Source organism: Armigeres subalbatus, chromosome 3 (genome assembly GCF_024139115.2).
Source record: "Armigeres subalbatus isolate Guangzhou_Male chromosome 3, GZ_Asu_2, whole genome shotgun sequence".
NCBI classification, from domain to species: domain Eukaryota; kingdom Metazoa; phylum Arthropoda; class Insecta; order Diptera; family Culicidae; genus Armigeres; species Armigeres subalbatus.
In genome coordinates this window covers 308,688,354-308,704,161 of record NC_085141.1, presented here as the reverse complement: position 1 = coordinate 308,704,161, position 15,808 = coordinate 308,688,354, and the positions used below count along the sequence as shown (strand labels likewise).

The 15,808-nt window shown below is 37.4% G+C and overlaps 1 protein-coding gene across 1 annotated transcript in view; it reads right to left on the bottom strand.

Annotated features, from left to right (window-relative positions):
- Positions 1-697: 697 nt before the first annotated feature.
- LOC134220706 (organic cation transporter-like protein) overlaps positions 698-15,808 on the bottom strand; it is a 35,859-nt gene continuing 20,748 nt past the window's right edge. The window contains exons 3-10 of the mRNA XM_062699805.1: positions 3,012-3,142; positions 2,834-2,946; positions 2,638-2,763; positions 2,410-2,578; positions 1,472-1,797; positions 1,278-1,412; positions 1,056-1,213; positions 698-995 (exon numbers count right to left, since the gene is read on the bottom strand). Coding sequence (XP_062555789.1) covers positions 759-995; positions 1,056-1,213; positions 1,278-1,412; positions 1,472-1,797; positions 2,410-2,578; positions 2,638-2,763; positions 2,834-2,946; positions 3,012-3,142 — 1,395 coding nt within the window. The 3' untranslated portion in view covers positions 698-758. The remainder of the gene's footprint in view (positions 996-1,055; positions 1,214-1,277; positions 1,413-1,471; positions 1,798-2,409; positions 2,579-2,637; positions 2,764-2,833; positions 2,947-3,011; positions 3,143-15,808) is intronic.

Here is a 15,808-nt window from a genome sequence, read left to right as displayed (position 1 = left end):
TTCATATGAATTTATTGTGAATTTCATAAGGTTTTTTTCTGGACATTCTGAAGAGATTCATAGCGGAAACATCAATAAGAAACCAATAAGAATTCACCGAAAAAATTCAAAATAATTTCACAAGCAAATACAAAGTCCTGGTCCTGGTCTCTAAAAGGGGCATATTGCAAGAGAATACCCTTACAATCCTGAATTACTGCATTATGTCATTACGAACATCCAGAGATCCAATGACGGCTTATCACCTCACTTACGACGACACATCTTTTGCCTATTATCGGATGGGTGCACGGTGGCTGGAATCGTGTTTCGTGTGCGTTTAATTAATAAGAACCATTATTCTGCATTTTAGCATTATTAGTGTCTTCAAGACATTTCATCAGTAAGTTAATTCGCTTCTTTGGAGATATTGAGCATAATGGTCAGTCCCCGTAAAAGTGTGATATTTTTTAGTTCTATACTTCATAAGATTGATGGCTTTACAAAAGTTGTAGTAGATGATCTTCTGAAGAACTTTGTCAGAGACACCAGTTTATGGCTTGCCTCTAAAGGTGTATTTTTTATTTGGTGACAATCCCAACTCATAGTGCACACAAATCAATGTGACGTATTTGATTAGATTATTTTGCATTATGTATACAAAATTGTTAGCAAATACGACATCCGCTTGTTGGGTATAGCGTCTTTGATAGTCCTCCTAAATGTGGTTCATCGTGCATTTTCGGCATTCAAGAAAAACCAACCTGTTCGATTTATTTTTATAGTTTCAAATCGGTTATTCCACTCGTTTTGTCCGAAGGCCAGTTCGCGGAAGTCGAGATTATTTCTGGATAAACTGAGTTCTTCTTGGGCACCTTCTTGGGATGTGTCCGAGGTCCGTTTATACATCCAACGATAATTCCACCGAGCAAAACCAACGATCCATAAGACGTTTGAGGAATCAACTGTCCAAATATGACCGTGGCTCCTATAAATGGTGAAGTCAGTAGCCAGATCTGCAACAAGGAACAGAACGTTGAGCATGTGGTGTTGGTTTGTGACTGATATTTACTCACCCTCGCCCACACTATGGTAGAGTAGACGACGCCGTTCTTCTTGTTTTCACTCACAAGCTCCGCAGTGCAAGTCGTTAGCATACACAACGCACAAGAAATGCTCATCTTAGAGACCATTGCCGTAACCATCAGAAGAGCGACTCGCTTGTCCCCTGTGACTGCAAGTAGAAATAGGAACATTTAGTTTTGTCAGTTTCTCGTACAAATTGATAAGTTACTAACTTTCTGGAGGTATTAACCATCCACAATATGTAATAAGTCCACCAGCAATGTTGAACAGTCCAGTCCAAAACCACTTGTTCTTCGTGAACATGATCAACGCGAATCCTATTGACGTTCCGGTGAATTCCGATAAACCTGTAAGCAATAGTTAATTCTAATTACACCGAACTCGATTCCTATGTAATAACTCTTACCCGCAATCACGGTGTTGATCCGCAAGTGGTCCCGTCCGAATGCTCGAATATTCAACAGCATCCCATAGTACACCACGATGAACAGGGACCACGCCAGATGAACACAAATCAGATTCTTCCTGCGATTCTTCTCCCCCCAAATAGTCCACCACGAATCGGGTTCCGGTTGTTCAACGGCCGCATCGGAGTACGACTTCAGCTGATGATCGAAATCGTTCGGAATATTTGCTTCGGTTTTGTTAAACCTGGCGCACTCCAGCAGATACCCTTTGGCTTCCCGCACTCTTCCATGCTTGAGCAGCCATCGGGGAGAATCTGGAACCCACCTGTAATTGTTCGAAGAAGGTGGCAAAAGTCAGCACATGGGATAGATGATTAAAGGTGATTAAGGGAGTTAATAGACAAACACTAAAATAGCGTGCAAGTTATTTTGTCAGAATATGACAGAAGATGGGATTGCGAAATATGCGGAATACAAATAAAGCGGGTTATAGTTGTGATCTTCTCTTGGCTTCATGATAACTACACGAGTATCATTGTTATAGCGAGCTAGAGGCTGAGATTTATAATGCGAGGCGATCGACCCGAGTATTTTTCAGAATTCAACAAACTATTTGACTACAGCCTCTCTGCATCTGCATCTTCAAGAACCGACTTAATCAACGGCACCTTCAACCTGGGTCAATGAAAGACTGAAACAGTAAAGCCATTTGGTCTCTAGTTTTTCAGATTAGTGACGGCAACAATTATCGCACGCAACTAGATCTGGACCATCACTCTATTCGAAATCCTCTCCTCTTAATATTGACGATTTTCGAGGAACCTTGTTAAAGATTTCAAAAAATAAACATGTTTTCAAAGGGAGAATTCTGTTCAGGTATTCATTATCTGTTTGTTTTTACCAAAGATGAACATCCAAGAAATTTATCGTTACTCACCTGTGCAAAATGATCAATATGAAGGTTGGCAGCGAGATTGCCAAATACAGCTGGGACCAGCTGCTCCAAAGACTGGCCACTCCAGGAAGCATCATCACACCGAGCGACCAAAACTGTTCGAACAGACAGATGGCAGCGGTTTTGTACTTTCCTCCGGTGATGTCACCCACTGTAAAACGTGTGGAAGTGCCGTGAATTTGAATATACGTAATCAAAAACGCTACTCACTTATAACACCGCCGGCATTGTACATGAAGCCACAGCAAATGGCACTCATGCAACGGAACATCATGTGCAACTCGAATATGTTGATCAGTCCAGTTAAGCAGCCGCAAATGATTTGCGTATACATCCCTGCGGGTAGATATTCGATCATTACGATTAACATGTGAGAAGCCAATTTAATTCAGATATCAAGACCTACCTATCTGCATGATGTTCCTCGGACTTATCGTCTTCAAAAATTCAGTAGTTAGGATGCCGCCGAGCAGAACTCCAAACAGGTGGAAAAATTGAGTGGTTGCCACCAGAATGTCCCTGATGATGTGGGTGAAGTTAAATAAATCGAACAGAACATTGGGAATCGCTGGGGAAGGACTTACCTGGAGCAAACCAGATCGAACTGGGTGATGATGGAGGTATAGTCTGAATGATGCTCGAACGATTCACATGGGACAATCCTGCTATTGTTGGCGGGCTCAATCCAGGGCTTGATGTTTGGATCATTGTAGTACTGGAAATGGGAAATAGGAAAACAGTTGAGATATTTTATAAAACCCAGATTAATCCACCTAGCGGTGATGGTGCCTTTCTCGTTCGTTCAAAAGGTTTGGAAAAATCTAAATTAACACCAATATGTGGATTAGTCTTATTTTTCATATTTGTTTATATGCATAAAAAAAATTCTCGCCAAACGCAATTTGTTGCAAACAAATCGGATGAGCATAAGAGCAAAAAATGGCATTTTATTTTGTAGTTTTAAAATTAGTATTTTCGCCATAACTTTTGACCCAATTGTACGATCCGGCCAAGTTTCTATAGGAAACAATGGGACAAGATTCTGCGTCGAATGCAATCTGTTGCGAGCGACCTGAGAAGCACACATATTGCACATAAATCACAGTAACTTATATATGACCGGATTCAGTCACAATATGGTTACTGCAACCAGATTTGTTGAACTTGTGTTGCTTGGGGAATACATGAGGTCTTAGTGCTGAAAAAGTGAGCTAGGCTTTTTTGAACTCTTTTTCATAATAAACAGTAATTTGACCATAACTTCTAAGCCCATAGTCCGATCTGGCCAATTTTCAATAAGAAACTATGAGATATTCTGCCTCGAATGCAATTTAATGCGAGCAAATCGATTGAGGAAAAGTGCCTGGAAAATGAGTGACATTTTTTTTAGCGATTTTTCCATTAAAAACCCAGATTAATGAGTGACATTTTTTACGTGATTTTTTCGTATGAATTTGTATTTTCGCCATAACTTTTGACCCATAGTCCGATCTGGCCAATTTCAAATAGAAAACAATGGGACAGGATTCTGCGGCAAAACATGCTTTTGCATATAAACGATAAAGACGGATCCATAAAAAAAATGTAAAACGATCAGGGCTTGGATGAATGAAGCAATGAAGATGAGGACCGATGCTTCAGCACCAGATATACTCCCGAGGAAGGTAGCTTCATGAGAGAACAGTTTCAAAGTGCTTAGTGAAGAATGCTTCCTCGTTCCATATAGCACTGTTGTACGAAACAGTTGGAGAGTGAAATGAAACACCCGCTAGTGCAGAGAATATTTGACTCTCTTGCCTCCCTTTTAATGAGTTGCGCATTTCTGTTGGAATGAATGTGTAAAAGAGAGGTATATGATGCATTCTCTCTCTTTCTCGCTAATATGGTTTTGTATTTACACAACGCTCACTCTCATCTGAAACACTGCCGATGAACGAAGAAAGCATCCTCATTTCACGCTGCCCTATTGAACGATGCCTCCTCGGCACTACCCGGCTTGTGAAGATGCCACGTTCAAAACTCCCCACTTTCAATGTATAAAACGAGTGCTTTGTATTTGCCTCTTCCCTTGTTCGTGCAGCCAGCAGCACGTAATCGAGCGCACATCAATCGGTGCACCGAAATTAAAACCTCACTGCGGGCTAAAAACGAAGCATTCGTTCGTTTTTGAACGAATTTTCCAAGCCTTGAAAACGATCCATAAATAACATCTGAATGTTCCTTAAAATGCTACCATAAATCCATGAAATAGTTAATGAGATTCCATAAAGAATAATTTTTCGATCCATAACTAAGCTAAAAGTTAGCAATTAATTGGGAAATATGTTCCATTAACATGGTCAAGAAAAGCAATACAATTCTTGCTATTTTCCCATGAACATGTGACAAATGATCCATGAATCTTTGGAAAATGATCCATAAAAAACTATAATTTGATCCATAAAACTTCAAATTTGCACATTTTTTTATCGTGATGATGATCCATAATTTCACTAATATGATCCATAATTTTAGTCATATGATCCATAATTCTGGCCATTTGATCCATAACTTTGTTCAAATGATCCATAGTTTTGGTGATATGATCCATAAATTTTGATAAATGATCCATAGATTTTATAAAATTTGTGGATCTATTAATATAGTTTCATTGGCCTTCTTTCCAAGTATTATGGATCACATTATCAAAATTATGGATCATTTGACCAAAATTATGGATCATCATCAGGATATAAATTGCGCAAATTTGAAATTTTATGGATCAATATATAGTTTTTATGGATCATTTTTCAAAGTTTTATGGATCATAAAAATATTCTTTTTGCAATTCCTGATCATAATACCTGGTTTACAGTTGTCATTTGAGTGATAAAACGGCCTACTTTTCCATACCAACAGAATGGGTGCTTTAATGACCATTATGCAACTCAAATGGGTTGCATAATATTCATTATAGCACTCATTTCGGTGCTATAATGAAAAACTTACATTGGGACAGTAGTTACATGACTACATTTAGCTGAATTAGTTTGGGTGAGTGTTTAAATAGTGTACTCTAAGCGTCTCGTAATAAATGAAATGGTTTGTTAGACATAACATCACAATTTTTCAAAGGCAATTGCATCCATCGCTTCATAGCTTTTCAAGCTACGCAATTTGGCACGATAAGATGGAATCTTATTGTTCTCTGCCGCAACATAATTTATTGGCATGAATGATCATGTTGAGTAAATTCGATTCTACAATTTTGGTATAGATTTATCATATTAAAGCCCATTTTTCGTCATTGCAAAAAATAGCGTGTGCAACTCGTTGCAAAATTCGATTTTTTCTGCACTCGTAGTATTTATCCAACTCGGCAAGCCTCGTTGGATAAACGTACAACTCGTGCTGAAAAAATCATCTTTTTGCAACTAGTTGCACAAACTACTATTATGGAATCTCTCGAACTATTTTATGGATTTATGGTAGCGTTTTATGGAACATTCAGATGTTATTTATGGATCGTTTTTCATTCTTTTATGGATCGTTTTTCCACATTGAACGGTGCAAAGTAAGGGCTGCCGGATTCTGCGTCGAATGCAACTTGTTGCGAGGAAATCGGTTGAAGATAAGTGCCCGAAAAATGAGTGACATTTTTTACGCGATTTTTTCGTATGAATTTGTATTTTGGCCATAACTTTTGATACCATAGTCCGATCTGGCCAATTTCAAATAGGAAACAATGGGACAGGATTTTGCGTCGAATGCAACTTGTTGTGAGGAAATCGGTTGAAGATAAGTGCCCGAAAAATGAGTGACATTTTTTACGCGATTTTTTCGTATGAATTTGTATTTTGGCCATAACTTCCGATCCCATGGTCCGATCTGGCCAATTTCAAATAGGAAACAATGGGACAGGATTCTGCGTCGAATGCAACTTATTGCAAGCAATTCGGTTGAAGATAAGTGCCCGAAAAATGAGTGACATTTTTTATGCGATTTTTTCGTATGAATTTGTATTTTGGCCATAACTTCCAAGCCCATAGTCCAATCTGACCAATTTCAAATAGGAAACAATGGAACAGGATTCTGCGTCGAATGCAACTTGTTGCGAGGAAATCGGTTGAAGATAAGTGCCCGAAAAATGAGTGACATTTTTTACGCGATTTTTTTGTATGAATTTGTATTTTGGCCATAACTTCCGATCCCATAGTCCGATCTGGCCAATTTCAAATAGGAAACAATGGGACAGGATTCTGCGTTGAATGCAACTTGTTGCGAGCAAATCGGTTAAGGATAAGTGCCCGAAAAATGAGTGACATTTTTTTAGTAGTTTTGCGCACACACACACACACATACACACACATACACACACACACACACACAGACATCACCTCAATTCGTCGAACTGAGTCGATTGGTATATAACACTATGGGTCTCCGGGCCTTCTATAAAAAGTTTGTTTTTGGAGCGATCATATAGCCTTTACCGTATACTTAGTATACGAGAAAGGCAAAAAGTATACAGAAAAGTTATTCAGAAAAAACCCTGATTAATCCACCTAGCGGTGATGATGCCTTTCTCGCTCGTTCAAAATAGTTGATAAACATATATGAAAAGTCTAAAATAACAATTGGTGAATAAGACTTATTTTTCACATTTATTTATACCAGATGAACCGGCCTAGGGTTGAAGATCTCGTAAATAAAGATAGATTGAATTGAAAATTCACATTTGTTATAATTGCTGCCGGATGCAATTTGTTGCAAGCAAATCGGATGAGGTTAAGTGCCCGGAAAATGTGATGAGGTTGTGCAATTGCACAAATCGAGTTTCAGGCATAGTATAAAAATTTGTATTTTGGTCATAACTTTTGAGCCCATAGTGAGTTCGGGCTGATTTTTAATGTGAAACAGGATTCGCCGTTTAAATAATCGGTTCAGGATAAGATTTCGAAAAATGAGTTAAATTTTTTTGCACACATGCACATACACATACTTCTTCTGAAAAAGTTCGTATCGTTTGCTTTGAATTCAAGAAAAGCAAAAAAACCGCGGTGAGAAAAAAAAAGTTTCCAATTGTCAAACTTTCGAGTGCTTTCCGTTTTGAAGCCAGAATCCAGCTTAGACTTCTATCATCTTATCAATAAGTTAGCTTTTTTGAAATTGTTGCTTTGAATAATATGATTCTTCATATAAATAAAAATTCAATTGACCCTTCCCGTCAAAAATTGTATTTAGTTTCATTATTTCAGTCGATTCTTTGGCTTATTTAAGGTCAACTTTCCCAAAGAACCCATATTTGTTTAAGCCTCTAACAATTAAATCCTCATACGCCTGTCACTGGCGAACAAAGCTCGTGTACTCTGCATCGAAGCTTAGAACCGGTGTTAGGGCGCAATCGTTAATGTGAACATTTTTATATTCGGTTAGTTACTGCAAATAAATTCTTTTTCGAGTCCCTATAATCAAGCAGATATCTCAAGCATCCCACATCGTTATATTGCTGCATGATTGAGTGTTTAATTTTGATAAAATATCGAAAACAAAAGTGTGCATAAAAATTGCCTCGCCATAACAAAAAGGTGCTATAGAGAATGAACACTGTTGTTTACAGTTTAGAACCAAATCCAGATGTCGCACATGTTGGGGTAGGGATTCAGTGCTCCGCCTTCTCCCCCTGATTAAATCAAAAGATGTTTTAGTTACAAGATAAAGTTTGTCGCTGTCGTCGCTGTCCGGAACATCTTTTGCCGGCGATGACAGGGGAGCTAATGTCAAAGAAGGAAAAAAATCCATACGATTTGACAGCTTGATACCCAACATGTTCCGGACAGCAGAACAAAGGGAACCGAAGCGTCAATCTTTATCTAGTAACTAAAATATCTTTTATTAAATCGAAAACAAAAACCGAAAACGTGTGCATGTGTGAACCGGTCTGCAAAAATTCACTCGATGTTCGTTCAAAATCGGGTCAATCTTAAAAAACAGCACTTTTTCGATTTTTGTTTTAAATTTAAAAAATATTTAGTGGCGTAAAAAAATATAGGTTAATTGGGAATGTTAACCTTAAATAAGCCAAAGAATCGATTAAGGGAATGAACATTTTTGACGAGAAAGGTAAATTTTTGCTGATGAGCAGTTCCATTTTTGTCATTATCATTCAAACACTTTTCAACAAGATTTATAATTTTTTTTTGTCTTTATTTAAGAGACTTGCAGCCCGAGGCTGGCTCGTCTCCGCTTTATAAATTTGATCCGACTTAAAAACTCTGAAGAGAATTCTACTGGGTTTGCTTTTCTTTATATGGAAAGCATTTCGCAGTAATTGGTATGAATGTATGGTTAAAATTGAATATTTTAATTTAACTGATCCAAAATTATTTATCAGATCACTCTTTACAGGTAAACGATTCAACCATAAAATCTGATAAATAACGCTAGACAGAGCTAGTGTTACCAAAATCAGCATTCTTGAGCTCATATTGTGCAATACGTTATATCGTAATGATAACATATATCGGAAAATCGAAAATCGTTGCTTACCTTCGTGTAATTTGTTATGGATTACAGCAAGGCTGTTTTCGATCATTTAGTAATATAGTGATATAGTAAAAGTGATATGTGGAGGACTTCTAGAGCAAAGGTTTTTACAACTCTGCCTAATAGTTGTTTCTATTGCACTAATAACATTGTTATAGCGCTAGTTGCAGTAACTTATTATACAGACTGATCGAAATTTTGTTATCATTTAGTATTAGTAACTAGTGCTTTAACTCTGTTATTAGTTGAATTAAAACAACAAACTATTAGGCAGAGCTGTAGAAAAATAATCGCACTAGATTTCTGCTGTAACACGTTTTGACATTTAACCTCTGGAATGAGTCATTGTAGTTTGTCAATGATCGAACTAAGACTATTAAATGATCTAAAACATACTTGGATTATAGAAAAGTTTGAATACTTTTTCTACTGACTTCCTAAATAGAAAATTTTCTCCGAAGCCTACCAAAACTCATTTTCTCCTACATAATCCGAGTGCTTTTTATTTGAATTCTTCTAACAGACATGCTGTCACTATGAACGGGGTTCCAATTATTTGGTCTAGCGTAGTCCAAGATTTAGGACTTATGTATTAGACCTCTTCATGTTTTCAAAAAGTATCAAAAATTCAACCGGTCAGCCCAGAATCACAATTCTTATGCTAAAATAAGTATCCTGTCAAATTTTCAGCTAATTCGGATAAAATTTCGAGGTGGCTCAAGTCGATTTAGTGTTTTTGGGCTATTTTCAATTTAGGAAAAAATCTAACAAGAGATTTAAACGTCGAAAACAATCGCAACAACCTCTATACGGAAGCTTTTGGTGTGCTCTACAAGTCTTGTGAACATTGCGATTCGTTCCGTTCACGTTTTGTCCATGTTAAAGTGATTTTTAAGCTTTTAAGTGCATAAAAATACTGTTTCCCCCAAAAGTCGTTGTTCTACAAAATTCCTGAGTTTATGACAAATGATTGTAAATTTATTATATTATTATTCCTCTTTTTTCCTTGGAAATTTGAGTAATATAATTGCCCATGTGCGATTTACCGTTAAATTCTTAAAAATCAGAAGCTGAACATTTGTCATAAATTTGCACGCTAGGATTTCTTCAAGCAAGTTGTTCGAACAAAACATAAATCAAATCATATGATATTTGATGCTTACAACAAATGACTTCCAAATTTTGTTAATTTCACCATATGTCAGCATGCTTTTAACATTGAGTGCATCGTAGTAACAAGTGAAATCGAAGCTTCTTTGTTTGAACAACTTGTTCGAAAAAATCTCGGCGTGCAAATTTTTGACAAATGTTCAGCTTCTGATTTTTAAGAATTTAACGATAAATCACACATGGGCAATTATATTACTCAAACTTCCAGGGAAAAAAGAGAAATAATAATATAATAAATTTACAATCATTTGTCATAAACTCAGGAATTTTGTAGAACAACGACTTTTGGGGGAAACGGTATTTTTATGCACTTAAAAGCTTAAAAATCACTTTAACATGGACAAAACGTGAACGAAACGAATCGCAATGTTTACAAGACTTGTAGAGCACACCAAAAGCTTCCGTATAGAGGTTGTTGCGATAGTTTTCGACGTTTATATCACTTGTTAGATTTTTTTCCAAAATTGAAAATAGCCCAAAAACACTAAATCGACTTGAGCCACCTCGAAATTTTATCCGAATTAGCTGAAAATTTGACAGGATACTTATTTTAGCATAAGAATTGTGATTCTGGGCTGACCGGTTGAATTTTTGATACTTTTTGAAAACATGAAGAGGTCTATTATGTATAGCATGAATTAATTAACTATCAAAAACCACACAGAAGGTATGCAAGCAAAAAGGTACAAATATAGTAAGTGAATATTCATAGAAAATCAAAATCTTAAAATATTTTTTTGATTTACAAACTAATTGTTAGGCCAGCCATGTTTTACATATACTGTGCCAATATGGGTTATTTGCTGCAACGCCAGGAAGAATGCATTTACAGAGGATTCAAAATAAAATGTTGAAATTGATTATGAAGTTGCTTCCTTGCGCACCAAAACAATAAGAATATTACATGTGACTTATTTGAATGAAATGACACAAAAGCACCTGACGTAAACTCAATTGTACCGTTTTGACTCAAATCCCAAACATGACTTATATTCCGATAGCTATTCCGATAACTATATTCCGATAACTAAACTTTTTATCGGTTCAGATTATATGCCACCGAACCAAAGAAAGCACAGCCCCCGGTGCGTTACCGCACGTATGCACAAGCAGCCTATGTCTTGATGTAGTGTAATAGTTATTTATTGCAAATCGCGTAGCCTCTTGTTCTTCGAACACTAGTATCTCACTAAGCAAAGATAGCTCAGTGGTAACGTGATAGGCTCTCGTTCAGAGGATTTATGTTCGATCCTCGTATAAGCCATCTTTCTTTTTTTTTATTTTAAAACTCATAGTTTCTAGGTGTGTGGTATAATACGCATTGCAAGAAAAATTTTAAATACTAGAAAATTCAAGCGCCTTTAAAAAAAATTGTATTTAATATTTTCGATGCCAATAATCAATGGAACGTAATGCTGTGTATTGTTTATATTTATATTCATGACATTTCTATAATTGAATCCATCTGATTATTTGGAATATTTGAAAGAATTCAGGTCTGAACTTTAGATGATGGAGGTAGGAAATGATACATAAATACATAAGTTGAGAATCGATATGTACTCAACAGTTTTCTTTAATGATTGTTAGCAGAAACAAAATAGCTTTTGATTTATCTTGGTAGTAATCAAACTTGCCCACCGAGTTTCAGTAGACAGTAAACATAAGTAGGAAATTATATTCTTATTGCTTCAATGCACAAAAGAAAATATGCTTTACTGAATAGAAAAGCCATAATTATTCAATAAAATTAGAAGCTTGGAAGTTTATGGTGCAGCAGACGCTATATCCAAGGAATTGAGACCGGGGATTTTCCTCTGCGCGTTATTTCCGCGGAGCTATCCAAAAATTTTCTTTTTTTTCCGTAATACATACTCATGAACCAGTTTCCCTAAATCTCATTTGCTCGGATCTACATTCAACCCATCTGAGCTAAAAATAGAACATTGCCGCACGCATGCGATGTGTGTTGGTGATGCTTCCTTCGGCAATATTCATCCGATGGCAAGAGACTGAAGCGAATGCGCATGCGTCCCGCGTCTTCCCGCACACCAGCTGCGCTCCCATATGCTGATTGAACGCCACAAAGAATGATGCATGCATATGCGTAAAAATAGAACAGAAGCACGGCTTGCCGCTGATGCTACGATGGTTAAGCCGACCGATCCACAGTGGCGGAAACCCAGACAAAACCCAAAACAAATCGTCCTTTCGTGAAGCTGATATTATTTTAATTTTGCGCATTTAGTCAATGATAAATCCTCAATTTGAAAATAATTAACAATTATTGTAGTTGGTAAATTTAATTTTTGGTGACTTGGTTCAAGTTGATGGTGTAAAGTATCTCCTAAACCTAAACATATATGTTTGGGAAAAAATAAATTTGACTAAATTTTGTATCGGGAAAGATTCGGAAAGAACTGATATGATGCATTGAAATATATATTTTGTCACTTAACAGTGGTTAGTTTGGCGAATTGCGCCTTGCTGCACCAAAGCGAGAAATTTACTGTTTCAAGGTTAGAATTAAGACGCTGCTGTGATCCTTAGTCATGGGCTTCCGGAAGTCTTTGGATAGCATAGCATATGTCGGATAACTATTTAAATTTCAAAATGAATTCAGCGTTACAAAATTACTGTTGCTAAATTTTAAGCGCAATCGTAGGATTAGTCGAGCATTTGTATGGGGGACCACCACTGCGCGACGGCACATTGCCATTCCTTCTTTTAGGCGCATTCGAACGGGAGAGCGTTGAACGTGTTGAACAAAGCACGATGCTTTTTGAAATTGCTAAATGAGGATTATTTACAGGCTGTTATATAGGGTATTTGTGCTTTTCTTAGCGCTTGATAGCAATAAGACATGAGAAAAGTTATGTCTAACGTTTAGCAGAGAAGAGGATTTTTAATTATTGAACGGATATCCTATCGTAAAAAGGTCACCCCAAATTACTATTTAGTAATTTGCATAGGGCACCCGTAACCTGAGCGGTTCTTATTGATACTTCCCATTATTATACACATATGTGTCTACTAGTTTGGATGTAATTATGCAATTATACCAATATAATTTTACATTAACATCCTCGAATCAATAGTGAATCTACTTTTATCTCAATTAAAGTAACAGCGTATCCAAGCGATTTCAATAGTTTATCTATTAGAGCATCATTACTGGGCGCGAGTGTTTTGATCATCCTCGCAGCGCTGTCATTTTAGTTTAGTCACTCTTTTTCGCACTGGTCACTATTTTCGGTTATCATTTTGGTGGCTGCATTCCGTACAGGTGACGTTTAATAGTTCATCAAATAGCAGCGCTGTTATCGCGCTACCAAATTTGGTCACCTGTCCGCTGCGCTACTGTTTTAGCAGCGCGTTTAGTAGCGACCGGAAAAGTGTCAAGTAATGATACTGCGCTGCCAAACGGCTTATACTCACCACCGGCAATCTTGCTCTAAGTTAATGTATTGAAACTGTATATTTTAATAACCAACGGTAAAAGCTCATATTTTCTTTTCTCGATCCATTAATACTTCCAGTATAGGAATCGGTACCCTAGCAGGATAAACTCTGATGCTTATAGAGGTAATGAATGCCCAATTCGATGATTTATATTTGTATGTATCTTGTCACATGCTATGTGTATTAATGGTGCTGTGGTGTAGTAGCCGCTTCCCGATCAAGAGATCACGAGTTCGAATCCAGATTGGGGCATTTTGCTTTTTTTTTGCACGTAAGAACAGTTTTTTGGCCATAACTCCGAAACGCAAAGTTCAATCGATCTAATTTTAAATAGGAACCAATGGGACTGCATTCCGCGTCGAATGCAACTTGTTGCGAGCAAATCGGATAATGATAAATGCCCAAAAACGTGTCTCACATTTTTGTACACATACACACACACACACATACAGACATCACCTCAATTCGTCGAGCTGAGTCGATTGGTATATAACACTATGGGTCTCCGAGCCTTCTATAAAAAGTTCGGTTTTGGAGCAGTTCTATAGCCTTTCCGTATACTTAGTATACGAGAAAGGCAAAAAACATTTGTGGTTCGCACGCTGTTCTATCAATGATCAAATTAGCCTCCCGGGACTCGCATGGTGCTGGATCACTCACGCAGTCCCGCCGCTGTTGTGAACAAGAAGCGTGCTTTTATCGTAGGTGTTGCATTTTTTACAACAAGTCCCGGAAGGTTAAATCGTAATCACATCATCAAATGAGGCACATTGCAAGTATTTTACTTTAAAGGGAATATAGATTTTTGTTTGTTAGCCCTGTCTGGAATAATTAACTCCATTCATTCAATTAGTTCAAAACTGCTTTGATAAATTAAATGTTAATCCCAATTTAAATTGCGCTCGAAACTACTTCATACGCATTTTTACTCTCTAGTAAGAACAATAGCTTTCACTTTCAATTTTACTAGTCATAATTTTCTTACATAATAGTCTCTCATAGTCAGTGATTCAAGTTATATTGCTCATGTTATATTATATTGCTCATGAAAAAGGTCATTCCGTGTCAAGGCTAATTTGCTAATAGCCTTTTTCGAAAGGTAATAACAATTCATACTTTCTTTGATAACTGACTAACAGACCATTGCTCTAAATCTGGAATCAGCGGCTAGTGAACCTAGACAGTGTTAAATGACATTACGTATTATAATTTTGCTCTCCTGTCCCACACTTAATATTTAGTACAATGATCTGTTAGTATTCTAGGAGTTATAAAATTGTACTTGCCCCACAAGGTACATATTCACGCAATTGGCATAAAAAATCATTCGAATAATAACCGTTAAACGCTAATTGAGAGGGATCAAAAAAATTGTTCTAAAAATTTTGTCTCTGGGGGGAGTTTTATATGCAAAACCACCCCCGTGGCTACGCCACTGGTTCATGGATTTCCGGCGGAATCATTAGTGGATGGCCGGAGGAATCGTCCCTAAGCTGTCGAAAGAATCGCTCCCGGATTACCGGAAGAACCGTCCGAAAACTGCCGGAGGAATTGTTCGCGGATTGCGGGAGAAGTTGTTCGAGTTCGTTGACAGATTGCCATTGTTCCAGGATTACGGGGGAATCATTCCCAAATTGCAATCAAATTGGCGGAGATATCGTTTCCGAATTGATGGAGGAATCGGTTACGAATTGCCGGAGAAATCGTTAATCATTCATTGCCGAAAGAATCGTTTCTGATTTACCGGATGAATTGTTCGCGAATTGCCGAAGAATCAATCGTGGACTGCCGGAGAAATCGTTTCCGGAGGAGGAATCGTTCGCCAATTGCAGGAGAAATTGTTTTAGGATTGCCGGAGCTGTCGTTCACGGCGAGGATTCCCACGGGAATCCGGGGAGAATTCGTTCCGGAATTCAGGGAGCATTCGTTCGAAAATCCAGAGTAGAATCATTGGAAAACCCAGTATAGACTCTTTTGGTAATCCAGAAATGATTCGCAAGAGAATTCAGGTTGGATTCTTCCGGAACCCGAGTTACAGATTTGTTCGGAAATCCAGAAGAGAAAGAGGAGAGTTTGGAAGCCCATAGTATACTCGTTTGGAAATCCAGGAATGATATGTTCCCAGAAATACGGGAACAATTTCTCCGGCAGTTCACGAACGATTCTCTCGGCAATCTGCGAATGACTTCTCCGACAATTGGAAAAAGATTCCTCCGATAATTTG